The sequence below is a fragment of the Cnephaeus nilssonii genome (genome assembly GCF_951640355.1).
Source record: "Cnephaeus nilssonii genome assembly, chromosome: 15".
In the NCBI taxonomy this organism is placed as follows: domain Eukaryota; kingdom Metazoa; phylum Chordata; class Mammalia; order Chiroptera; family Vespertilionidae; genus Cnephaeus; species Cnephaeus nilssonii.
This window is the reverse complement of record NC_137086.1, coordinates 10,436,895-10,463,568: the sequence shown is the minus strand read 5'-3', so window position 1 is coordinate 10,463,568 and position 26,674 is coordinate 10,436,895. Positions and strand designations below refer to the sequence as shown.

The 26,674-nt window shown below is 46.3% G+C and overlaps 1 protein-coding gene across 1 annotated transcript; it reads left to right on the top strand.

The window, feature by feature from the left end:
• Positions 1–25,806, top strand: DNAJC27 (DnaJ heat shock protein family (Hsp40) member C27). The gene is made up of 7 exons (XM_079792649.1): positions 1–247; positions 8,502–8,584; positions 12,053–12,122; positions 14,041–14,205; positions 14,754–14,876; positions 17,618–17,778; positions 21,446–25,806. The coding sequence occupies exons 1-7, from the start codon at positions 161–163 to the stop codon at positions 21,576–21,578; spliced, it is 822 nt and encodes a 273-aa protein (XP_079648775.1). The 5' UTR covers positions 1–160; the 3' UTR covers positions 21,579–25,806.
• The last annotated feature ends 868 nt before the right edge of the window (positions 25,807–26,674 follow it).

Sequence of the window (26,674 nt, the reverse complement as noted above, 5' to 3'; positions counted from 1 at the left end):
ACCGCCTGCGCCCGCTGCGGTGCGGCGGCGGGGATGCGAGCCCCGGAGCCCGGGCGGTGCCGATCGCAGCGGGGCCGCCATTGGATGGGGAGGCCTGAGGGACGGGCCGGCGTGGTGAGCCAGGAGAGGCCGAGGCTGTGGCCCCGGGAGAGCGGAGGCCATGGACGCCAACCTGCCGAGGCGGAGGGAGCCCGGCAAGTCCCTGCGCATCAAAGTCATCTCCATGGGCAACGCCGAGGTGGGGAAAGTGAGTACCGGGCTGGGGGGCGGGACCGCAGCGCAGCGGAGCGGCGTGCCGATTGGCTGCGAGGGCGGCCACTCAACAGCCCGAGGCCCGGCCTCCTCCCCGCCCCGGAGAAGGCCGGGGTCTCTTTCTGGGGGACGGGGCGCCGGGAGGGACACTCTCCTGACCTCTTTGACCTCTGGGTTGTCGCCTCCTCCCCCGACGTCACTCTTCCTGAGAAGGTGTCTTCTGTGGCCCTTCACCCTCGAATGTACCCCAAAGAGAGTGAGGAGGCCTAGACCCTAACGTCAGGCCGGCTGCTTGGATACCCTGTCTGCCTTCTAGGGGACCCATCCGGGACTTGGAGGTGCAGAATGGAAGTTTAGTTGCCCAAGCAGTGCCTGGAGGCCGCAGGGAGTTTGCTGGGGTGCAGGGAGGACTGGGGGTGGGTAGAGTGTTTCTCTGCGGACCTGGAGCCCAGAATCGAGCATTTCAGTCCTAAGAAAGCATCACGGATGCGGACGTGGTTCACGGGGGAGGCGTAGGGGGCCTCTAGGAGCCTGTTGCCTTTTTAAATATATATATATATATATTTTTTATTTTATTGATTTTTTTACAGAGAGGAAGGGAGAGGGATAGAGAGTTAGAAACATCGATGAGAGAGAAACATCAATCAGCTGCCTCTTGCACACCTCCTACTGGGGATGTGCCCGCAACCAAGGTACATGCCCTTGACCAGAATCGAACCCAGGACCTCTCAGTCCACAGGCCGATGCTCTATCCACTGAGCCACACCGGTCAGAGCTGCCTTTATTTATTTATTTATTTATTTATTTATTTATTTTTTGCAGGTTGGTTTGGTTTTTGGTGGTGTCGCCACATCTGGTCTCTCAAAGAAGCCTTAGTTCCACTGCCTTTTTCTTTCCTCAGTCTCCCGGGTATCAGCTAAAACCTCTCCTGTTGTCCGGGGGATGGAGGGAGAGGTGGCCCAGGTCGCCCCCCAAATGAGCCCTAAGACTGCCTCCCCTCGCCCACATTGTCTCTCCTTCTGGGTAAGGGGAAGCTGTTGAGTAAGAACCTCTCAAAGCCATCACATTAGTGACAGGGACAGGATTAGAACCTGCGTCCTCACCCTCCCACTGCAAAGCTCTCCAGGATGGCGTGCTGTCAGAATCGGCTGGGAGCAGGCTCTCCACGAACGGTTAATGAAATGCATAAGCCAGTGCCTTGCACATACAGTTAATGCTCATTAAATGTTTATTAGTGTCTTTTCTTTCTATTTAGCAGCATTTTACTGTTTATGTATCTGTGTGGATAAATGTAAGTACTAACACAGCATTCACTGAAAGTCAACATTTTCTGAGCATCAGCTATGTGCCAGGCATTGAAAAGAAAAGAATAAAATGCCTTTTGAAGGTTATGTACTAAATTGGCAAAGTGAGCATGCATCGCTTTTGTAACTTTACTATGGCTTAATGGTGCAACATTAGAAATAGCCCCAAATTCCCAGTGTCACTACATTAATTTATTAGCCAGTGCAATTAGGTAAGAGAAAAATAAAACATGAAGTACTGGAAAGAAGGCAATATTATCATTATTTGCTAATGATATGATTGTTTATCTAGAAACCCAAAGAGAATTAACTGAAAAGCTATTAGAAACAGTAAGAAAATCCAATAAGGAAAAACTAATACACAAAAATTAATAGCTTTACTATATAAAATTATAAATGTTTGGAATATATAACTGAAAAACTATTTTAATTTACAATAAAAAAAACACACAAAATAAAGTGCCTAGGTTTTAAATTGAGAAGAACTAGGTAGGACCTGTATGAAGAAATATTTCATATTCTTCAAAGGGACATAAAATTACCTAGCCAAATGGAAAGATATTTCTTCTTAATTAGAATCACTCAGTATTATAGAAATGTTAATTCTTTAAATTAATACACAAATATAATTCAATTCCAATTATACTTTCAGTAAGGTTTTCCTTCATAACATAATAAAAAGTACTAACATCCTACTGAAAAATGAAACATGAAAATAACCAAGAAAATTGTGAATAAAGAAATGAGAGGAGACTAACACTACCAGATATTAAAACACCTTTTATTTATTTATTTATTTATAAATATATTTTATTGATTTTTTACAGAGAGGAAGGTAGAGGGACAGAGAGCCAGAAACATCGATGAGAGAACCATCGACCAGCTGCCTCCTGCACACCCCCCACCAGGGATGTGCCCGCAACCAATGAACATGCCCCTGACCGGAATTGAACCTGGGACCCCTCAGTCCGCAGACCGACGCTCTATCCGCTGAGCCAAACCGGTTTCGGCTAAAACACCTTTTAAAGTTACCAAGATATTCCTATTGATACTGGAAAGGAAATATAGAGACATTAGTGGAATAGAATGGAGTCCAGAAATAAACCCAAACATGAGGAAATTCAGTTTACAACAAATGTAATGAAATCATGGGAACATAGAAACCATTGAATAAGTACTTTTGGAATAATTACCTACTATTTGGGAGTAGAGTAGATTCCTATTGCATTCCTTTCTCAGAAATAAATTTTAGGTGAATAAAAGATTTAAATGTAACACATTTTTTCCCTTAGTTATAAAAGTAGTACATACTCATTTTAAAGAATTTGGGAAATGTAGAAAGATATACAAATAAATAATTATAAGTTAAACATTAAGGAATGCTCTAGTAAATAATCCTTGGATCAAAAAGCAAATCAAAACAAATAACAAAATAACTATAAAGCAATAAAAATGAATAGAATCTATACCATAACCTTCAGGACAAAATTAAAGCTGTCGTCAAAGGAAAATGCATTATTTTATTTCTAAAGAAGAGAGATAAAAACCAAAGGAATTTAATGGTTGCCCAACTTTGTGAGTATACTAAAAACCATGGAAGTGTACACTTTAAAAATGTGAATTTTATGGTATGGTATATCTCATTTTAAAAAGCTAGTGGAATTTATTTCTTGATACATTAGGAAAAGGACACAACATAAACCAAAAGAGAGAGGGAATTCTCTGGAATGCCTAATGACAAGGTGCCTAAATTCTGTTTAAGAAAAAAATAGAGAAAGCAAAAAGTTACAAGATTTGTATTGAAAAGGAAACAGTCACATACTAGAAGAGATTAAAAGAGTGATTAGAGAATACTACCTACAGTTCTATGGGAACACATTTGAAAATGTAAAGGAAATGGAGGATTTTCTAGCAAAATATAAATTACCAAAGTTGACTCAAAAAGAAGTAGAAAGCCCAACTGACCAGTTACCCCAGAAGAAATTAAGAGATTTATCATTGCCCAGGTGGCGTGGCTCAGTGGTTGAACGTTGACCTATGAACCACGAGGTCACAGTTTGATTCCCAGTCAGGGCACATGCCAGGTTTCGGGCTTAATCCCCAGTGTAGGGCATGCAGGAGGTAGCCAATCAATGATTCTCATCATTGATGTTTCTATCTCTCTCTCCCTCTCCCTTCCTCTCTGAAACCAATAAAAATATGTTTTAAAAAGTGAAATCAATAAAATGAAGAGATTTGCCATTTAAAAGGCTATCAGACTCATGAATAAGCCTTATTTAAACTTTAAATAACATAATTTCAGTTTAAGTTATTCCAAGGCAAAAAAAAATATGAATAGGACTCAAATTTATTATAGGAAGTCATGGAAACTTAAATAGCAAAAATTGATACAGTATGAAAATGATATACCAATTTTACATAGACAGAGATTCATAATTTCAAAATATCAACAGAATTCAACAATAAAACAAATAATTCACTGTTAGTAAGGGTTTATTATATGAATGCAAACATGGCTCAATATCAAGATGTCAACTCCATAATTTGTTATGTCAACTGATTACTGGAGAAAATATTTCCAGTACTGTAAAAATATTTGATATAATTAGTCAATTCTAATAAACACTTTATGATAAAGCAATATTTATTATCAATCACCAGCAAACATATCAAATGGTAAAATGTTAAGGCGACTTCCATTAAAAATACGTACAAAAAGGATACTTACTATTTTCCTTTATTACTCAGTATTGTTTTTTAGAGGTTCTAGAGATCAAATAAGAAAAAGGAGATTCCGTGCCCGGAATTCGTGCTCCTATCTCTCTCTCCCTATCCCTTCCTCTCTGAAATCAATAAGGATCCTATCTAATAATAGAGTAAAATGTAAATTACCATCACTCTGCTATGCCCACGATTGGGCGGTGGGAGGCTGGGGGGCGGGACTCGGGGTGGCCTATCCGGCCATTGAGAGGCACGGATCTGCTGCCACTGAGGGGGGCGGGACTCCCGCCCCCTGCGACAATCAACGGCCAGATCGAGGCCAAATCCGCGGCCGCTGAGGGGGCCTGCGCGGACACCCAGCTGCGCCTCTCAACGGCAGGGTAGCCAGGTGTCCGCGGCAGCCCCCCTCAGCGGCCATTGAGAGGCGCAGGGGGTGGGAGTCCCGCCCCCTGCGCCTCTCAACAGCAGGGTAGCCCCCCTCAGCGGCCACGGACCATCAAAAGCGTGGGAGCTGGGTGCCTGTCCACTCAGGCACCCAGCTCCCCGCGATCAAAAGCAAAAGTGTGGCAGCTGGATGGCTTTCCGCTCAAGCACCAGGCCTTTCAGAAGCCTCCGCCACGCCGGAGGCTTCTGAAAGGCCTGGTGCACCAGCGATCGAAAGTGAAAGCGTGGCAGCTGGATGCCTGTCTGCTCAGACACCAGGCCTTTCAGAAGCCTCCGCCGCGCTGGAGGCTTCTGAAAGGCCTGGTGCACCAGCAGACAGGCACCCAACTCCCCGCGATCAAAAGCAAAAGCATGGCAGCTGGATGCCTTTCCGCTCAGACACCAGCGATCGAAAGTGAAAGCGTGGCAGCTGGATGCCTGTCCACTCAGACACCAGCAGACAGGCACCCAGCTCCCCGCGATCAAAAGCAAAAGCGTGGCAGCTGGATGCCTTTCCGCTCAGACACCAGGCCTTTCAGAAGCCTCCGCTGCGCTGGAGGCTTCTGAAAGGCCTGGTGCACTAGCGGACAGGCACCCAGCTCCCCGTGATCAAAAGCAAAAGCGTGTAGGGGACCCTACACGTGCATGATTCAAGCATGCACTGGGCCTCTAGTATAGTAATCCTCTCTAATAAAATGGTAATATGCAAATTAACCATCACTCCGCTACATAAACCACGCCCACCAGCCAAGCCACGCCCACCAGCCAATCAGGGCGAGTATGCAAATTAACCCCAATCCAAGATGGCTACAGCCACAGAGAGCAAGGTTTCCCAGGTAACAGAGCAAGCCAAGCTTTCCATAGCCGTTGCAGGCCTAAGCCTCTACTCAAGCTACAAGGTTTCAATTATAGAAGGTAAACAAATTCAAACAAATGGCGGCAGAATGGAGCTTGAGAGAGCAGGCCAGGGTTGCCGCCAGCAACAGGAGAAGCAAAGCTTTCCGCACACCCTGGCCGGGCTCACCCGCTTAAGGCTACAAAGTTTCAATTGTAGAAGGTGAATTAACTGCCACAGAAATGGCTGCCGCCCCAGAAATGGCTGCCGCCCCAGGCTACAAAGTTTCAATTGTAGAAGGAAAATAAATTCCAGATACCAGGGCCTCCCCTTGGGTTGCCAGGGGGTGTGGCCGGCCTGCAAACCACCACAGGCCCCTCGCTCAGGCTGCCCCACACCCCAAGGGAACCCCCACCCTTATCTGTGACACCCTTCAGGGCAAACCAGCTGGCCCCCACCCGTGCACCAGGCCTCTATCCTATCTAATAAAAGAGTAATATACAGATTGATCATCACTGCAACACACAATATAGCTGCCCCCATGTGGTCAAAGATCCTGCCCCCATGTGGACACAAGATGGCCACTACAAGATGGCCAGCAGGAGAGGGCAGTTGGGAGGCACCCGGCCTGCAAGGGAGGGCAGTTGTGAGGGACCAGGCCTGCAAGGGAGGGCAGTTGAGAGGGACCAGGCCTGCAAGGGAGGGCAGTTGGAGGTGATCAACCCTGCAGGAGAGGGCAGTTAGGGGTGACCAGGCTGGCAGAAGAGGGAAGTTGGGGGCAAACAGGCTGGCAGGGGAGCAGTTAAGCATCAACCAGGCTGGCAGTGGAGTGGTTATGGGGTGATCAGGCTGGCAGGCAGAAGCGGTTAGGGGCAATCAGGAAGGCAGGCAGGCAAGCAGTTGGGAGCCAGCAGTCCTGGATTGTGAGAGGGATGTCCGACTGCCCGTTTAGGCCCGATCCCAGGGATCGGGCCTAAACGGGCAGTCGGCCATCCCTCCAGGAGTCCCAGATTGGAGAGGGTACAGGCTGGGCTGAGGGACAACCCCCCGCCGTGCACGAATTTCGTGCACCGGGCTTCTAGTAAAAAAAAAAAAAAAAAAAAAGAGGGTGCTGTTGTTACTAATGCCTTACTAGGGTGCTGTTCTCAGAATATCCACAAGAGGGCACTATTGCACTTAATACCTTACTACGGTGCTATTCTCAGAAAGTCCATGAGAGGGCACTATTATGCTTACTCCCTTATTAGGGTACAGTTCTCAGAAAGTCCGGGAGAAGGCCCTATTGCACCTGATCCCTTACTAGGGTGCTGTTCTCATAATGTCCACGAGAGGGCACTATTGCACTTAGTGCCTTACTAGGGTGCTGTTCTCAGAAAGTCCACGAGAGGGCACTGTTGCACCTAATCCCTTACTAGGGTGAGTTTATTAAGTCCTTTTTATAGTAACTGTCCTACTTAATTTAGATTGAGGTTCATCAGGAAAGTATTTAAGTAGATCAAACTCCATTATCAGCACTTCAAGTAAATGGTAAGTTTCATAAGTGCTAAGGATTATTATTAATATACAAGTCATTTTAAATTGGTTTTTCATTGGCACTGATCTAATTCTGCAGAAGATATAAAGAAGTAAAATACTGGTGCATGCCCTCACATAGTTTACCGTTTAGCTAAAGAGATACAGTAAATATACACATGTGAAAAGGTAATTAACAATACAAGGCAGTGTATGACTAATGGCAATGCATAGGGTTTGTGTATGTAATAGTGTGTATGTAAAGTGCTAGGGGAGTTCAGATGCAGACAAGATCTCTTGTAACCTGAGTGCTGAGTTCGAGCTGGACCTTAAAGGATAACTAAGATTTGAAAAGACAGGGAGAGTTTATTCCAAGTAGAAGGAAAAGTAATGACAAAAGTCAGGAAGTCAGGTCCTGGAAGTTTTGCAGAAATGGAGAGTTTATATAGAAGGGTTTAGACAGAGAAGGCAGATTAGGGTCAGATTACGGAGGACCTTGAATAACAGACAAAGGAATTTGGATTTTGAAGTCTTGGCAATGAAAAGCTTTCTGAGTTGAAATAATGTTCGTGGTGTGCAGTGTTGGCTGAAGTTGGGAGGAAAAGGAGCCGGAAGACAATGAAGAAGTTCCTACGGTTGTCTAGTACACGATGACCTAAACCAGAGTGGGGCTGATGGCTCTTGGAATGAGGAGAGAGATGGAAGGAACATTCACAAGATTTAGAAAGGCTCAGAATCAAACACGACTTTAACCTTTTGATCCTCTGTGATTGGGAAAATGGTAGCAATATTAATAGAAGTAAGTTGTCAGCAGGATGCGCTATTTTACTTGTTGAATTTGTGGTAACAGCAGGACATCTGAGTAGAAACTAGTCTAGCGGATATTTGGAGATGGGGATCTAGTCTTGGGAGGGAGGTCAAGGCTGGACTTAGATATTTTGTTGTTATTGTAGAAAGTGGAGGAGGTCTTGCCTGGCTGGCATGGCTCGGTGGTTGAGTGTCAGCCTGTGAACCAGGAGGCCATGGTTCGATTCCGGTCAGGGCACATGCCCGGGTTGCGGGCTCAATCCCCAGTGTGGGCTGTGCAGAAGGCAGCCAAGCAGTGATTTTCCCTCATCAGTGATGTTTCTATTTCTCTCTTCCTCTCCCTTCCCCTCTGAAATTAAAAAATCATTTTTTTAAAAACACACAAAAAGAAAGAAGAGATCTTCAAAGAAAAGAGCACAAGGATTGAGAACTAGCATGCCCATATTCGATATTAAGGGGAGAATACAAAATAAGTTTTCTTTAAAATCTTTACTTTTAGCATTTGTTTCAGTTATTTTATACTTTTGCCTCTAAAAAATGCTTTCTCATAGTGATGAATGACGACACCAACCATGTGAAGAAATGTGTTTATTTTGTGTATGTTCTCAGAGGCTATTTACTAAAAGCATGTATTTTCACCTTTTTAGAGCTGTATTATAAAGCGATACTGTGAGAAAAGATTCGTGTCGAAATACCTTGCAACAATTGGAATTGACTATGGAGTCACAAAGTGAGTATATTGTAAATTACATAGAAATTCAGAACGCTTCTCAAATGCTCTGTCTGGAAAGAGATTCTGAGATCAGTTGGGGAAGAGTAGGAATGAGAGCTTACAGATGCGCAGAGCTCACATCCCTCAGCACCGTCAGGCCTGCATTCCTCCCCGAGCGCGTCCCATTCGGCAGGCCTTGCCATGGTATGACCTGCCGTGGAGCAGGTCAGCATCGAGCCTAACTGGCAGGTGTCACTTTCCAGAAAACGTGTTTCTGTAGAAGGAGGTCCTATTAGCAGGTGTGTTTTAGAGCATTTTGAAATATCCTCTCTAAAAAGTCTAAATATTATGGGGAAATTTTTCTATCAGAGAACTTGATTGATTGATGATCTTCAGAGCCTATTGGACTTGAGAAGAGAAATGATCCAGGAAGAGTGAAATTGGGTGTAATTGAGGGTTTATTTGGAGATGAATCGAGAGTGGATTGAGTTGGAGAGGAAGCATTACATTATGGGAAATAATACTGCCAGAGTAGAATTGAGGTAGACAGCACCCCCTAAAGGTGGAATCTCAGGCACCTGCTATTCTGGCCCCAATTTCCCTTTTCTCCCCCTCCCCCCATCTCTCTCATTACATTCCTTACACCTTCACTCTCCATCCACTGAACTGCCATCATGCTGTCCTAGCGGGTGCCAGTGTTCACTCTGCACCTGAAATGGCCCTTCCCCTCATCTCTCCACCTGTCCGTCCCTGTCCCCATAGGGCCTTCTGAACACCTCCTTCCTCAGTCAGGACTCAAATTCTCTCTGTTTATGGTACTTACCATAAGTTTCTTTGTGTTGTGATTATGATTTGTATGTTTAATGTCTCCCGCTAGATTGTAAGCTCTGTGAATAAGGGCAATTAGTGTAAATGATCTCCAAGTGCCTGGCTCGGTGCTTGTACATAGTAGATGCTCAATAAATATTTGTTGTTAGGTAAGATGGATATATCCGAGTAGGAAGTTTGCAAGATTAGAATATTAGAGCAACCTTCAGAAAGGTAGATTGGGCGGGGGGTGTATCTATAGTGCAGGGCACAGGATTTCATCAGTGATGTGTGAGGGGATCCTGTTTAAGGCAGTTTTGTTTTGGATCACATAAGTTGCTACTTTATTCATCTAAGAAATGAGAATCACCATATTATGCCACAGAATGGTCATCTATTCAACACACTCTTCTGTTTCTGGCTGAAAATTTTTTTGGAGAAGGTGGTTATCCCTGGTGAGTCAGGAGGATATAATTGACAGAAACCCAACTCGGATGAACTCCAGCAAAAAAATAAAAAGGACGTCAATTCACAGAATCCAATTACACAGATGGAGCTGGGCCTCAGAGATGACTGGAACCAAATATAGCCAAATCATTTCTCCCTCTCCCTCTCTCTCTCCCTCCCTCTCTCTCTACCTTTCTCTCTACGTCTGTCTCTCCCTCCCTCCCTCCCTCCCTCCCTCCCTCCCTCCCTCCCTCCCTCTTGGCTTTCTCCACACAGCTGCCAGCAGCTCTCAGGCTCACGCTGTACAGTTTCCTTCTGGCGAGGGAGCGAAACTAATATTCCAAGTTTAAAGACGCAGGGGAGGTTTTGGTCGTCAGGTAGGACAGACGCCTTTCCCAGCTCGGTCAGCTGTGGGATCACTGAGAACATCTGAACTACATTGGGAGAGGAAAGGGAAGAGGGGTACTTTGGCCATTAAAATAATAGATGCCCACTCCATCTGTCCTGTTTTCATTATGGTGAGCCTCGGATTTCCGTATTCTTAAGAATTACCTGTAGAGTTTGTCCCTGTGCAGATTCCTAGGCTGAGACTCTGATTCCTGGGTCTGCGTTCTCAGCCCTCCCACAGTCAGGACGCAGTGGTCTTCAGGCCCAGTGTAGGGGAGCCCTGCCCTGAGGTCATGAATGGCCATTTTTCTTAAGGCAGTTTTCTCTGGCTTCGAAACTAAATGGACCTCTTTGAGTTTCGTGTGTGAGCACACTTGTGTTACTGTCTGACTTTATATACTTCAGTTCCATACCTTCTCAAATGCTCTCTCTTTAAGGTAAAATTTTCTAATATAAATTACTAGAGGCCCGGTGCACGACATTCGTGCACAGGGCGGGGGGGGGGGGTCCCCTCAGTCCGGCCTTCACCCTTTAGCAGTCCAGGAGCCCTCAGGGGGTGTCTGACTGACGGCTTGGGCCTAAGCCGCAGTCAGATACCCTTAGCGCTGCTGCGGAGGTGGGGGAGGCTCCTGCCATCACGGCTGCAGCCGGACTTGTGGCTGAGCGGCGCTCCCCCTGTGGGAGAGCACTGGCCACCAGGGGGCAGCTCCTGTGTCGAGAGTCTGCCCCTTGGTGGTCAGTGTGTATCTTAGTCGTTGCACCATTTAGTTGATTTGCATATTACCCTTTTATTATATAGGATTATGCCAGATCTTTTGTAGATGCTCTCAAACTCTTATTTTGTTTTGTCCTGCTGTTCTCACGTTCTCTTTTATTAGATGGATTCTGATTTCACAAATGTGCTTCTTACTTGTGCTGAGATATGGAAGAGAACTCAGCAATGAGGGAATCTCGATCAGATGATGAGTGGTGGCTAGTTTGACTTCAATGTACAAACACTAGACAACAACTGGGAAGTAGGGAGCGGGTGCCGATGTCCTGGTCCCCCCCCACACACACACACCCCTACCCGGGAGAGAGTCGTACCAATGCTAAGACTGAAATATTTACTTAAAAAAGATGCTCGTTGGTTAATTTACTGTTATAATCTCTGTTCTTTAACCGTAGTGCGCGTTATTTATAATGTTTTATTCATTCATTTTCCAGTAGTGATTTTTCTCTTTTTTTAAAAGACTAGAAGCAAAAATGCTATAATGTTAACAGTAGTTAATTCTAATATAAATGGTTATTATTTCCCTTTTTGTTCTGTTCTCTATTTCCAACTTTCTGGGGGAAAAAATTGACTATTGCTGTTGCTCAAATGAAAATAACAAGAAAATTAAACAGGTATTGTTAATAATATAATCATTGTTACTGTTCTGCATGGTAACCAAGTAAAACCAGTAGTAATTAAGGTGTCTTACTAAGGGAAACAAAATATTTTGTTTTCCTTCATCTCGCTCCTACTTGTCCCAAATCAGTTTTTCTTAGTCCCACAGTCAGAGCCTCCCTTGGTTAGTGAAGGGGTGGATGGCGAGTCTTGAGGGCAGTTGGAGGGAAGTGAGTGCCTGTGCCAGGCGGGCTCGGTGTTGTTCATATCAGGAGCAGGGTGGCCTGCCAGGCGGCTGGCTCCTGGGGCAGAGATGATCCGGGGTCGGGAAGAGGCACTGAGAAGCTCTTTGAAAGTTCATACACAGACACCTTTAAAACTTACAGTGACAGGTATTACAAGTGACGAATAATATTAATGTGAATGCAGAAACCATGACCTTCTTTGTTGTTGTTTTTTTCATGTGAACATTTCAGGGTACAAGTCAGAGACAGAGAGGTCAAAGTGAACATCTTTGATATGGCTGGTCACCCCTTCTTCTATGAGGTAAGAGCGCCTTTTTGAGAAAACCTGTCCCCAGTACCGTCAGTGGTTTAGCCAAAGACCCCGAGTTACCTGAGACAACCCATATTCAAATCATGTGTAACAACAAGCGAGGTTAGCTGGTGTGCGACATTCTAACTGTTACAGGACTGCTGCTTTGCACTTCATAGCTGAGCCCGGAGCCTGAGTTCTTTGGGGGCAGGGTACCAGTGATCAGGGGCCAGTCCAGCACCCCGGCCAGGCCTGGGCTGGTGTTCCTTTCTTTCAGCGCTTGAACAACCCTCTGGTCTCGATTTCTGATGAGAAATCTGCTGTCGTTGGAAATGTTTTTCCCCAGAGGAGAGGTATCACTTTCCTCTGGCTGCTTTCACGGTTTCCCTTTGTCTTTGGTTTTAGAGGTGGAATTGTGATGTGTTAGCATGGATGTCTTTGCTCTTTCCGTTTGGCGTTTTCTCAGCTTCTTGAATCTGTAGGTTTATGTCTCTGGCCACATTTGAGGAGTTTTTAGCCATTATTTCTTGGAGCGCTTTTTCAGTCCCACCCATTTCTCTTCTCCGGGGACTCTCATCTTGTAGTCCCACGGCTCCCTGAGGCTCTGTTCTGTTTGTTTGTTTGTTTGTTTGTTTCTCTCTCTATGGTTTAGGTTGCCTAATTTTATTGTCTGCCTTCTAGTTCTCTGATCCTTTCCACTGTCCCCTCCATTTGTTGTTGAGCTCAATTTCTAAGCTTTTGCATGTTGGTTATTGTGTTTCTCAGGAATTTATTTTTCTGAAGTCTCTGCTCAGCCTTTGCCTGAGTGGGAGGGGTGGAGAGGCAGAATCTTCTGAGGCGCTGACGGAAGTGAGTGGTTATTGTCTAAAGATCTTAGTCTTGTGAGGCTTCCCCTTGCCTGGTCTTTGGTCTAAGAGAGCTGGCTCTGTTGGGTTTTGTGTGTCTGCACCTGTGGCATTGCCAGGTGGACTCCCTCAGCTCCCTGTCTTGCGTGTACGCGGCAAAGGAAGCCCAGGAAACTCACATTGTCCGTTCCCCGGCCCCAGGTTCCTCGCTTGTCTGCCTTCTTCTCTCCACCTTCCCGAGACTTCTTACGTGTGTTTTCTATGTGTTGCCCAGGCGTTCTCCTTGTACTTACAGGGAGAATAGGGAAAAGCCATCTCTCCATCTTCCTGGAGGGAGGAGGGGAGACTAATGCACGTGGTGGTGCTTTGCCTTCATCACCTCGTTTACTCTTCATAAACCCTGGGGAGTGAGGAGGAGTGTCCCCGTTTTGCAGATGAGGAAACTGAGACGCGAGAGGTTAAGGGCCTGCCCCTGGCCACACCATAGTAAGTAAGTGCGAGCCAGGTGAGCCTGGCTCCAGAGCCCGTGCTCCTGTCCCCTGTGGCTCTGAGTGTGGCTCTGCGGTTGCTGCTCAGCTCCAGGTCTCAGAGACCTGCCTGCCGCCCGGGAAAGCCGACGGCGGGATGGGATGTCTGAATGGCTGTGCCTGTTGCTAATATCTGTCATTTTTGCCTTAAGTTCTTTTTCATTGTTCACTCAGCTTCCATGTTCTTCCTGAGAAGAACTTGACGTAATTGTGTTATTTTAAGGTCTGCTAACAACACGTCATGATCTCTGTCCTCTGGGGAGGGGAACGGAGGTGAGGAGGGAGGACAGAGCTGCTGCTTCCATTCCCAGTCCGTCTGTGCTAACGGATTGTTTTTATCATGTTACTTGGGTTTTGTAAAGCGTCCCCTGAGGTGAAGGCCAGCAGATACTGAGATACAACAGCAAATACTATGAACACACAAAAGAACGTACTTAGCAAAGTTATTGATTCTCTTCTTTTGAAGCAAACCGGTGTGGGTTTGTACCTTTTCCTATAAAACCACAAAGCCCTCCACTTGCTGGTTCCGGTTTTGTGCATCTCTTCTTCTCTGTGCAGGTGCGGAACGAGTTTTACAAGGACACACAGGGCGTGCTGCTGGTCTACGACGTTGGGCAAAAAGACTCCTTTGACGCCCTGGACACGTGGCTGGCAGAAATGAAGCAAGACCTTGGGCCTCACGGGAACATGGACAACGTTGTCTTCGTAGTGTGTGCCAACAAGGTAACTGCTTTGGAATGGCACGCTCAACTTTCTAGATTTATTATGGGAGCAGTGCAGCTCTGAGTTTGGGGAGACATAAAAAGGAAAGAAAAATTCCTTTTCCGGTAATACAGGAATCACCAACTTTTCAAAACATAGGTCCCTAACACAAGAACAACAAAACAACAGCTGGATGTCGGGCTTTTACCCATTTTTGTGTCTGGTGAGTACTTGGGGAATGATGCTGATGCCAATCGTCACACTCCGATCTGATGGGAGGAGGGTAGTGATTAGGTGAAGAGTGTCTATGGAGAGGTGTGAAAAGCAGACCCGGCCCCTCGGCCCCCTCGGGTGTGGGTGTGGCAGGCCGGGGAGCCAGCAGCAGTGGTGCCCTCCAGGGATAGTGGGAAGTGCGCTAACAGGCCCCCACTCAACGTCAGTCGTGGTCTTGTCCCTTTGGGTCCTGGTCATTTGATGCGCGAGTGCCGGGTTCATTTAAGAACAGTATTTGCTTAGTGAAGGACTGACAGACCTCACGGGGCCGTCTCTGGCCCTCACTGCCGTTTCAGATTGACTGCCCCAAGCACCGCTGTGTGGATGAAAATGAAGGGCGTCTTTGGGCCGAAAGCAAAGGGTTCCTGTACTTTGAAACTTCAGCACAAACCGGAGAAGGAATTAATGAGATGTTCCAGGTAACCCAGCATTTTGTTGTTTTAAAATTTGTGTCGAGACTGCCCATGCCAAATTTTAGTTTAAATTATGAGAAGCAAAAAGGCAATTTCTCATTTGAATAAGCTCTTTCTTTTCAGAAGCTGGTGAGAAAAAGAGAAAGAATCTATACTAATAAAAGGGTAATAAGCTAATTAGGGCAGACGTCTTCCAGGCGTCCATCTGGACAAAGCCATGGCGGCTGTGAGGCCCAGGGCTCAGGCCTCACAGCTGCCGCAGCCGGCAGTGGCAGCAGCAATGGGGTGATGGGGGTGGCGCCTTCCCCTAATCAGCCTGGTCACCTCCAGCAGAGGGAGGCCAGACTGCAGCTTAGGGGAGCGGGCCTAAGCTGTCAGTAGGACATCCCCTGAGGGCTCCCGGACTGTGAGAGGAGGCAGGCCAGGCTGAGGGACCTCCAATCCCCAGTGCAAGAATTTTCATGCACCGGGTCTCTAGTATGAATATGAATATGATATGTGTGTGTGATACCTGTCTGCTGTCTATTTTAGACAGGTATCACACACTCAACCATCCCAGGTTGTTATAACATTGAGTGGAGTGATAACATATAACATTCATCATCAGAGTTACTTGAGGAAATTCTTCAAAATACTGATTGCTGGGTTCCAGGCTTATTGGAAGCTTAATGTTGTGATAGAGCCAGGAATCTATATTTTGAAAAAGCTTTCTAGGTGATTCTGATGATTACCAAGTTTAACAGCAGCTATTTTACACTGACCTCAGTGGGACAGAATTTCTTTCACACTACCTTTGCTTACATTTGTGTGCAGAATTGGCTTGCCATGCTAAGATCATCCTGTATCATGGCCATGTGCAGCCGTTACACATCCAGCCAGTCACACACAAAAACAGGTCTCGTCAGTCACGTGGGCAATAGAAGGATGTGTTCACAGTGCAAGCTGAGGAGACGGCCACTTTTTAAAAATTTACTGATCTTGAATAATTTTAAGGGGAGGAGGCTTTCAAACACTAAGTGATAAAGTCAAGTCAACTCTTAATGACAGATCCACTTGTAAGTAAGTGGTGGCATGAATAATGCATTTTTTTCTTATGACTACATCTGATATTTGGGGCATTTTTAGCATTTTAAATAATGTAGCTATACTATAAAGAGTTGTTCTTAATTATTGAGTGGGATCTTACTTAATCTTTTATGTGGAACTTTCTTCTCACAAGCTGTCACCCCTCCTCTTGGAAGACAGGTTCCATCCTCGCTGTCAGGCTAAATTGGGCATCAGTAGCTTCTATTTCAAGACCAAATAAGGCTGGTGTTGGCTTGCCACGATTCTCTTCTTGTGAAACAACCCTATGTGGGTTTGTACCTATATATGTGCAATAATAATACTTGACCATTTGAATAGTGTTTTACAGTTCTGGAGGGCTTACATATTTCATCACTTTTAAGACTCTCAACAATGTGCGGCTGTTATCACTCATTTCAGATATGAGAGCACCCGAGAGGAGTAGTGATTTGGCGGAGAGTCATAGATAATAACGGGGGGTAAAATCAGCACTTTACATTTGTTAGTTCTTTCTCTTTGGGTCTCTAGTGTGTCTTCTGAGACGTTAGCACCCATTCTTACTCTTACTCGGTTGTGTGTAATGTCTTTTTTTCCCCCTCCAGTTACTTTCTTTAAAAAAATTTTTTTTAATTGATTTCAGAGAGGAAGAGAGAGGGAGAAAGAGAAATAGAAACATCAATGATGAAAGAGAATCACTGATCAGCTGCCTCCTGCACACCTCACACTGGGGAGTGAGCCCACAACCCAGGCATGTGCCCCGACCAGGAATCAAACCGTGACCTCCTGGTTCATAGGTCAACACTCAACCACTGAGCCACGCTGGTCAGGCTCCCCTCCAGTTACTTTCAAGAGTTTCTCTTCCTCATTGATTTTCAGTAGTTGTGCTATGTGCCTAGGTGTGGTTCTCTTTAAATTTATCCTACGTAGGGCTTGTTGAATTTCTTGGATTGATGTGCAGGTGTTTTTCATGAAATTTGGGGAGATTGTTAAAAAATATATTTTTATTGATTCTAGAGAGGAAGGGAGAGGGAGAGAGAGAGAGAGAAACATCAATGATGATGAGAATCATTGATCGGCTGCCTCCCTCACGCCCCTTACTGGGGATGGAGCCCGCAACCCAGACATGTGCCCTGACTGGAATCGAACCTGGGACCCTTCTGTCCGCAGGCCGATGCTCTATCCACTGAGCCAAACTGGCTAGGGCTGGAGAGATTTTTTTAAACCTTTATATTATGCCCTATTCTCCCTCCTTCCCACCCCCCCCCCCCCCAGGACTCCAGCTACATAGTAGATCATTTGATTTTTATCCCACAATTCTTGAGGCTATGTTATTTTTATTCCATTTTTTTCTCTATTTTTTTAGATTGCATAGTCTCTATTGCTCTGACTTCAATCTGCTGTTGAATCCACTGAGGGAATTTTTCAATTCAATACTCTTCAGTTCTGGAATTTGCATTTGATTCTTTTGGGTGGTTCCCAATTCTCTGCTGAGATTCTCTCTCTCTTCACTCACCAACAGTATATTTTCCTTTACTTCTTTGATCGTATTTCCCTCTGAAATATTTGCTTTATTATGAATTTTAAGAGTTACTGAAATATATTAAAATCCTTTAATTGATGCTTAAAAGGAATTCCTATTTCCGCAAAATCAGTTCTAATGCGGGATGTGTTTCCTTTTGCAGACCTTTTATACATCCATAGTTGACTTATGTGAAAATGGCGGGAAACGTCCTATCCCAAATAGCAGTGCTGGCTTCACCAAAGAACAAGCAGACACCATTCGCAGAATTCGGAACAGCAAAGACAGTTGGGACATGTTGGGCGTCAAACCTGGAGCCTCAAGGTAAGCAGTGCTCTGTGATGTTAGTGCTGAGCTCTGTTACAGAGAACGGCTCCATTGTCAGAATCACAGGCACGAGATACCTTCTCACAATTGTCGAGAAATACAGGGGTGTGTGGAAATATATCCGATGACTCGATAACACTCTTTCACTGAATCAGAAACAGCTTGTTTCTTTGGTATTCAGGCGATAGCAGCTGCCTGATGTAGAAACTGTAGTGTGTATGCAGAAATGCTTTTTGAAATGGTCTGCTCTGCTCTTGTGGAATTAAGAGCCTTGAAGCTAATGAACCCTAAAAAAATACCTTACAAAAGCGAAATTCTTAAATTATAGAATTTTAGAAGAGGAAAAATGTTAGCAATCAACTTGTCCAAACATTTCATTTTATAGCTGGGAAAACTGGGACTTAGTGAGACTAAATACATTCAGTAACCTCAGGAGTTGGTGGTAGAATTGGTTCTTGACCCTGAACACACCATGTGTGTGTGAGTCTCTCTCTCTCTCTCTCTCTCTGTGTGTGTGTGTGTGTGTGTGTGTGTGTTTCTTCTCATCTGTATGTATTTATGTTACTTTATTATAGCCAAAAGAATTATTTGGGAGAAAAAGAAATATAACCACTACTCTTTGTTGCTGTGCAAGAATAAATCATTGTTGAGTATGGTCATATAACTTTTTTTCTTTTTTTTTTTTTCCATTGTTCAGTTTGGTCATAGAAATTTTATTTCCAGTTTTAATGAAATATAATTCACATGCAGGATTGTATAGTTTAAGGTGTACAGCCCAATGATTCAACTTACAGATACTGTGAAACAGTGACCACAAGTTTAGTTACTATCCATCATTGCATACAGAAAAAAAAAAAAAGGCTTTTCACTGTAATGAGAACTCTTGGGATCTACTATCGTAACAACTTTCTAAGTTTGCATAACTTTTTACTATAGAATACTGTTACTGTGCATATTCTAATTATAAGAGTCCTCAGATCTTTTGATTTTGTACCATCGCTTTTCTCTCCATGGTTCTCCCTTTCTACTTATTCACCTTGACCCCACCCCACCCACACTCACACACAAGCACACCTTGAAGTTGCCTTGTCAGCATCAATAGTGTTAGCATCTCTTCTCCATTCTGGTCTCAGAGCGTATCTTTAGTCCAGAAGCAAAGAGGGGAGGGAAGAGGAAAGCAGTTACCGGTCACCTCGACTCGCCAGGCCTCACTGAGGATGCTTTAAGCACAGCTGACCTCATGGACAGAGCACAGAGTTCACTGGGATCTTTGAAATGTACTTTCAGGTTTCCATGTCTCATTCTAAATTCTTCCATTTCATCCTCAAGGGATATTGGCTCTAAAACTAAGAAACGATTGCTTACTAACTTAGAACAATGTTTATTACGGGAAAGTAAGCTTTGGTTTCTTATTTATTCACTCCGGTTCATTGGAATCCACTGACATTTACAGGATCTTCGTAAGTTCCGTGCCCTTAGCCAGGAGAAACATGTCCTGTTCTTACCTTTGCTTCTCTGGAGATAGCAAACTAATTTCGTATGGTATTGAGCACATTGAGGCAAAACCTACAAACATTTTTTTAAGTTATAGACAGTTTTAATGTTTGTTCAGTGCTAATGGTTTACTGTTCTTGAACTTGGAGAAAATCTTAATCTTCAGTAGAATTAATATATTTCTTACACACTTGACTCAGTCCTGTTTCTCCAGAATTTTCCTTGAAAGCCTGCCCGGCTACCCAGAATTCTTTTTTTCTTTTTTAAAATTCTTTATTGTTGAAAATTACATATGTTTCCTTTTTCCCCCATTGACCTCTCCCAGCCCTCTCCCACACCCCAGCACAGGCCCTCACCCCCCTACTGTCTGTGTCCAGAATTCTTCAAAGGCACTCTTAGTGCAGGCGGCCAGGCCTCATACCAACCCCCGGTGGACATGTTTCTTCAGGAAGCAGAGCAGAGGGGGGGCTACCCAGGACTCGCTCACGGGGAAGAGAGAGGATGCTGAACCTGCTCAGAGACAGAGAGTCCTTCGGGGAAAATGTGATTCTTGGTAGCTGGTATTAAAATTATGTAGAAGAGCTACATGAAAGATTAAAACAAGAGAATGCAGGACTCCCCTAAGAGCAGAAAATAGAAAAAGCCGTAGAACGTATGCTCAGGACACGGAGAACTTAACATGGCCCTGAGACCTGTCTCTCCCAGCTGACACAAGACTTTCCATCACATCAAGAAGTCAAAGACCATCTCCCTAATTTGCAGAGCCAAACGAGAAGTCCTTCGATAAAGTAAAGGAGGAAAGCTAGGGCATTCAGAAAGCGGCTGCCCAGCCTCAGGAGACCGCGGGAACCTGGGTTACAAAAGGTGGAAAGAAAGCCATCCGGTGGGACAGAGCAGACTCCTTCCAGGCAGTGACTGGGTACCAGAAGCCTCTCAGAGGCCTGACACCTGAGCGTAATGAAGAGCAGGGAGCCCAGCGGTGTGGCTCAGTGGTGAGCATTGACCTATGAACCAGGAGGTCACGGTTCGATTCCCGGTCGGGGCACATGCCTAGTTGTGGGCTCAATCCCCAATGTGGGGCATGCAGGAGGCAGCCGATCAATGATTCTCTCTCATCATTGATGTTTCTATCTCTCCCTCTCCCTTCCTCTCTGAAATCAATAAAAAGTATATTTAAAAAAAAAAAAGCAGGGAAGGTTACAGGACCAGATGGTCTCCGGGCCCCTCCCCGACCAGTTCCCGCTCATTGGGGAGCTCGGAAGCCTAAGATCTCTCCGGGCTCTGCGGATCTCACCGCTCCTCTCCTCTCTGGGGAGATTGATCTCTCTGGTTTCTTCTTTGTCTCCGGAGCTCACTGTACCTCTCAGGTACCCCTTTCCACGCCCCTTTCCTGGTCATTGGTGTCCCCATCTACCCTGGGCCTCAGATTCCCCAGGAAACAACTCATTTCAGCCCTTTTTCTTGTAGCTTACCCCCCTGTGTATCTGGCTCCTCACCGGCCTCTGCCCCCTCTTGCTCTACATTATCCCTTTCTCTTCCTGCACAGACACCGTAGCTACGTTATGCTCTCACTTGGTGGGTTATGGTAGCACCCCCCACCTGACCCCTAACCTCGAGAAACGGCACTCCCAGCACCATGTCATGGAGGCCTCCTCTTGCTGCTGTGGATCAATCCCGTTGCCTGTTGTTTTGCCTCCGTGGCCTTTCACTTACTGACCCTCTCCCTGGCCTACTTGGTTCCTTGTCCTTCCCACAGTTTCCTCAGGGAGCTACACGCCGGGCCCACAGTCTGTGCCCAGCCTCGCCAGTTCTCTGCCGGGATTTCCCCTCCCCTGTGCCTGTCCCCAAGCCCCACTCTCAGAGCTCGCCCGGGGGCCTGCCCTGACCGCCCCAGCAGAGACTCACTCAGTGCCGCCAGGTGCCAAGTGCTGTCTGTTTTCACCTGACCGTCCCTTCACCAAACGTTTTCTCAGTGTTTACTCAGTTTCCACTGCATTTTTTCCTACTTGCATGTTATATAGTGTTTGTTTGTTGTTTGCTAGTCCCACCTTTAAAAGGGTGGTAGTTCCTTGGGATGTGCTTGCTGCAGGAGTTGTTCCATTATTCAGACAGCGAAATGCAGCCCAGGGCGGGCCCTGGCGCTAACCCGGAGCTCTGCCCCTTTTCGCAGGGACGAAGTGAACAAAGCGTACCGGAGGCTCGCTGTGCTGCTCCACCCTGACAAGTGTGTGGCGCCGGGGAGTGAAGATGCCTTCAAGGCGGTGGTGAATGCCCGGACAGCCGTCCTGAAAAACATCAAGTAGGCAGTACCGGAGAGGACGCGTGTGGGCTCAGTCCAAACAGGCTTTCCCTGGAGGTGAAACGGCCAACGTGGGTTTCCCTCCGCAGAATCTCCCTGCTCCTTTCCGTGTGTTGTCATCCAGGCGCCTGCTACCATCTCACAGAGGGAGCGAAGGAACCACACGCCTGCGCGTCGCTCATCGCATACTTCCACGCTGAAAGCAGGTCCTCCCTCAGGCCCCTTGCTCAGGAAGGTCCCAAGGTTTCTGGAGGGAGGACAGGAAGACCCTTTCACCTGGTCTTTCTTTTTTATCAATTCACCATCAGAAGAAGAAAAACAAGCAGACAGTATCAAAACCCCTGGAAGTTGGTGTGACCTCACAAGCAAGTTGCTCCTTTTAGGATGAGTCCTTAGGTGGCCTCGCGACCCTCAGTCTAAAATTAACGAACTCTAGAGCCTTTTGGAAGTTGGTGGAACAGAGCCATGCGATTCTGAAGTAAGCAGCCCTTTTTTGACATTTAGTCTGTTCCCTTCTCTGACCACCAGGGGGAGAGACGAGCCAGTCCTGAGGGTAAAAGCGAGGGCAGCCTCACTTCGGGGTAAACTGGCTGCTGCTAGTCCGGCCCCTGGATCTGAGGTCTCTCCCTGGCTGTGGAAATGGGTGCTGGTTGCTGTGGGGAGCATCATCACCTAGGAATGAGGAATCGGACCCAAGACAAGGGCTTGCAGGGCACACAGGATTGTGCACACGTCGCCAGGGGCCCGGCAGCCTGGCTCCCTGGGGCTTGCAGGGCTCACAGGATTGTGCACACGTCGCCAGGGGCCCGGCAGCCTGGCTCAGGCACATTTGATGCCTTAGCGGAGCCCCCATATGAGGTTTATGCCTTGTTTTGTTTCTGCGTTATTTGCTGCAGACAAATAACGGTGGGAAAGGCAGGGGTGCTGCTCAACAAGCCAGATCTCCTCCTCAGTGTTGGTTCCTCTCTAGCCTCCTCCTTCTGTATACTACATCCGCCATCATTCCTCTCCCTCAGTCCCTGGCTTCCACCCACTGCCTCCCTTACAAGCCTGGGCCTGGGTCTGGATGACCAGAGGCAAGTGTGGGTCCTTGGGGGGGTTGAGGGGGGCGAGGAAGAGATCTTAAAGCCTGTGTGGGAGGAATCGCCATCATTTTGCTTGGGTCCCAAATTTCTGAGTAGTGATACTTTAAACTAGATTATAAAAAAGTAACTTCACGTAGAGAAATCCATTTCCCCATAATCTCCGCTCGGTCTCCCAGGGATGGGAGATCAGGCCTGGCCTTTCTCTCAGGCGTCTACAGCCTTTCTCAGGCATGGCCCATCGCCTGCCACTCTCATGACGATGCTCATGTTTTGAGCTGTGACCACCTGCACTGACTGGGGCTTTAGGTACGTAGGACACTGCTTCCTGTGAACTTTACCCGCTATCCCATATAGATGGCCGTAGCATACCTACACCTCAGGAGAAAGGCGCTTCCATCCATTCACGCCCACTGCGGTCTGGGATCTTGCCCTCCCAAAGCAGCTGCATTCCGTGGCTGCCCCCGGGCTGCAGGGAGCTTGTCAGGAAACCAGAGCATTGTTTTCTAGTAGGTTCTCATCTCGGTGAGACCGAAATGTTCTTTTTTACGAATTGAGATCAGATCTGAGATACGATGTCTGGTGGGGTTTTCCTCTGGCCGTTGGATTTTAACTGGCTCTGGGCCTGCGGAACTCCAACCCGAGGTTCTCTGGACCCGATGTTGCTTAAGGCCCTCATCATGCCTACAGTAATGAGCATCGCTCTGTCTGGCTGCAGAACTGAGGAGTCGTGTGAATGAGGGATCACGCATGGCCGTGTCAGCCCAAGTTGACCTGACGGCTCGCTGAGTGTGTGGCCCTGTACAAACAGCCGGGCCAGTTTTCCTCACTGTCCTTAAGCCCTGGTCGGTCACCTCATTCACCGACAGTGAGCGCGTGCGGCTGGGCAGGGAAGTTCTTCAGGCTTCCATTCGTATCCCTGGGTAGCGACTGACGTGTTGGAATTTAGCCTGATCTGGTTCTCAGGTCCTGGGACTCAGTTCCCAGCACCTTCGTTGTGAGTCAGTGTACAAGGCCATGAACTGCTTCACTTATGGCAAAGCAAGAGAGAAAGCCAGGATTTTCTGGCTTCCATAATTCTTGAGTAGAATATTAAAAGATAATGAAGCATGAACAGCAATGAGAAATGTTCTTAGGACTAATTTCATACAAACTTACAGACCTCTGTGCAGTAACTTAACTTCTTGGTGCAGATATGCCCTTTATAGTTCAATCTTAAAATTATTCAGCCAGAACACATCAGTGAGAGTAACAACTGGCAGAATAATTGCAATGGCTAAAAAAAAATTCTAGAGAGAATCTTGTTTTTCAAAAAGGAATAAAAAGTTTGAACAGCTATTATTAAAGAAAAGCCGTTCCTTCCACATCTGAGTCACCAAGGATTAACTTTTAAAACTTGTTAGAAATCCCTGGAGGCATTTCAGACTCATCGCCAACCCACCCACGCACTTTAGCTTACACCCGCCTTCTGCTCCGCTGCCCGCTCTGCCGTCTGAGCGGATTCTGGACTGTCAGCCTTTCTGTGATTCCCCGTTGGCCTTTGCTTCTTCACATGAGTGTGTCCTGGGCGTTGTCGGTCTTAACGGACTGTAGATGCGGGGTGTCATGCTGTAGCTCGCACACTGTTCTTTAAGGCTCACATTTACCTCAGGAAACTTACCTTAGTATGTTCTCAGCATTGAATTCTCAACTGGCCAATATTTTTATACCCATAAACGAGTACCCACTTCACTGTTAGTCCCCTGAGCCATAGACAAGGCAGCTGAGGTTCTGAAAGAAAGCCGCGTGCGTGCAGCACGGAATGCGGTCGCCGCCCCTCGCAGAAAGGGACAGTGTAGAGGGGCGAGGGGTTTCCGTGTCGGGTTGGGAGGGGCGGAGCTGTTGCACACAGTGTGTGACGGTGACAGCGCCCTGCTCCCGGGAACTTCGGTCGGCCCGGTCAGCCGGGATGTCCCTCCCTTCACTGCATGCAGTCCAGCTCGCCGAGTCTGCTTGTGATTTGGCAAAACTTTTGAAAACGAATTTAGCTGCAAAATATAGCTAAAACTAGCCAAAGACCGGTCAAAATATAGCTTGACCGGTCTTTGGCTAGTTTTTAAACCAATTATAACCTTCGTAAATTTTGCAAAGTGGAAAGAGGTTCAGCCTTGGGATTGGGATTGAGCACAATTGTAAGATACACTGGATACTATTTGTGCATTGGTTTCCCATGAAACGTCTCTGGAGAAGACAGCCGTTTAAACTGTGATGTGGGTGCATCAGCTTGTGTGGAACAAGCAGTGCCGATCGCTGTGCGGCGAAGGCCGGCGGGGGGGGCGGGGGGGGACCTGGTGGAAATTGGACAGTTTGGGTTGGCTTCCTGCATCGGTTGACCTTTGGCTGTGAATGCAGAGTCTCTAAACAAACCTTTTGCTCTTACGAGGTAATTCACATATTTGCTTTCTGTTGAAATAACTGAAAGTGTCAAATCCAGCAGTTGTTTGTGTCTTGTATAGAGAGTGTCCTATGTATTTAAGTTGTGTATTTTTATAAAGTAAAGCCAAATACCACACACGCTTTGTGGGCTGCACTGATTTGTTGGAACATGGGTCTTTCACGTTAAACACGTGAGTCCAGAGCCAGTCTCCTTCCTCACGCGCCGAGGCCTTAGGTAAGGCATCTGGCTGTAGTTTCCAGCTGGTAAAATGGAAGAACTTTTTATTCATCAGCGCATCAGGCTTGTCTCACCTTACTAAGTTGTGATGAGGAGGTTTGATCTCTCAGAGAAGGATACTAATGTTATGTTTGCCTTTTTTATTCAGATAAAACTGTTACCTCATTTTAATCATGAAGATCTTAATAATTCAGTTAACTGCTCTCTGGACAAGAGCCCTGAAGGGACAGCCTGTTGCGAGCCCAGACTCGGACCGTGGGAAGCCTGGCAGGCCGGCCCGCAGGAGGCCGTCTGTCCGGGAGGCTCCCAGCAGGGGCTTTCGTTGTCCTTACGAAGGGCATTTGCTCTCGTCTGGACTGTCCGTCACTCCTTAGGGAACTCTCCACCTTCATAGCTAGCACGTCCTGAAGGGGGCTGCCAGGTCCTCTATGCCCCACCCTCCCCCTGCCCACAGAGATTGGTCCGTGAGACGGGAAATGTCTCCCAAGCTCAACCAATTGGCATCCCTCCCTGGGTCCTTCTAATGGGATCTATGAAAACACACTTCCTTTCAGGAGAGGAAGACAGAAGGAGTCTGCTGATGTTGGCACCTTGATTATAAGCTCATGGAAAAAACTTGAGAGAAGGAGGCAGACATTCAGGAAGAGACAGTCCTGTCGGCTAAGACTTTCCTTCCAGCCCACGAGGCCTTCTGAGCTGGTGGTTCTTCCAGCCCATCAGCCACCCCAAAGTCCCTCCAATAAAGTCCACCCTCCCATTTTCTGCTTTAGCTCATTGGCGTTTGCTGTCGGTTACTTGCAACTAAAAAATATTAGAAAATAAAAACATCCAGGACTGCAAGCAGGGACGAGAAGGCTGTGGGCTGTGGACTGACAGGATATTTGACAGGTATATTATAAAACTTTATACATGAAATGTATCCAAATACTCGTTGCTTCTTGACCGGTCTTTGGCTAGTTTTTAAACCAATTATAACCAGTTATAAACTGAAAAGAACTATTAGTTTAATTCATTTTGTTTCAGGGTCATTTTAAAATGCTACATTTTATCTAACTTTTTAGTTTCTGTGTGATCCATTGCCTGTTGGGGCACTTCTAATTTCTAATCAAATTTCATTGTCAAAAGTCATTCGCCATGTATTTATTGAGCACCTTCTGTGTCCACCCTGTTCTAGGCACGTGGGCTGTAGCAGAGCACAGACCACACAAAATCCCTGCCCTGTGGAGCTTATAGTTCCATTAATATTTTCTTTTATTTGTGGAGTTTTGAACAAATGTTCTTTTTTTCCTATAGGTTTCTTTCTGAAGAGGCACAGTTTGCATTTTTTACTATTCAAAATATGCAGTTTCATAATTAATACTGGTT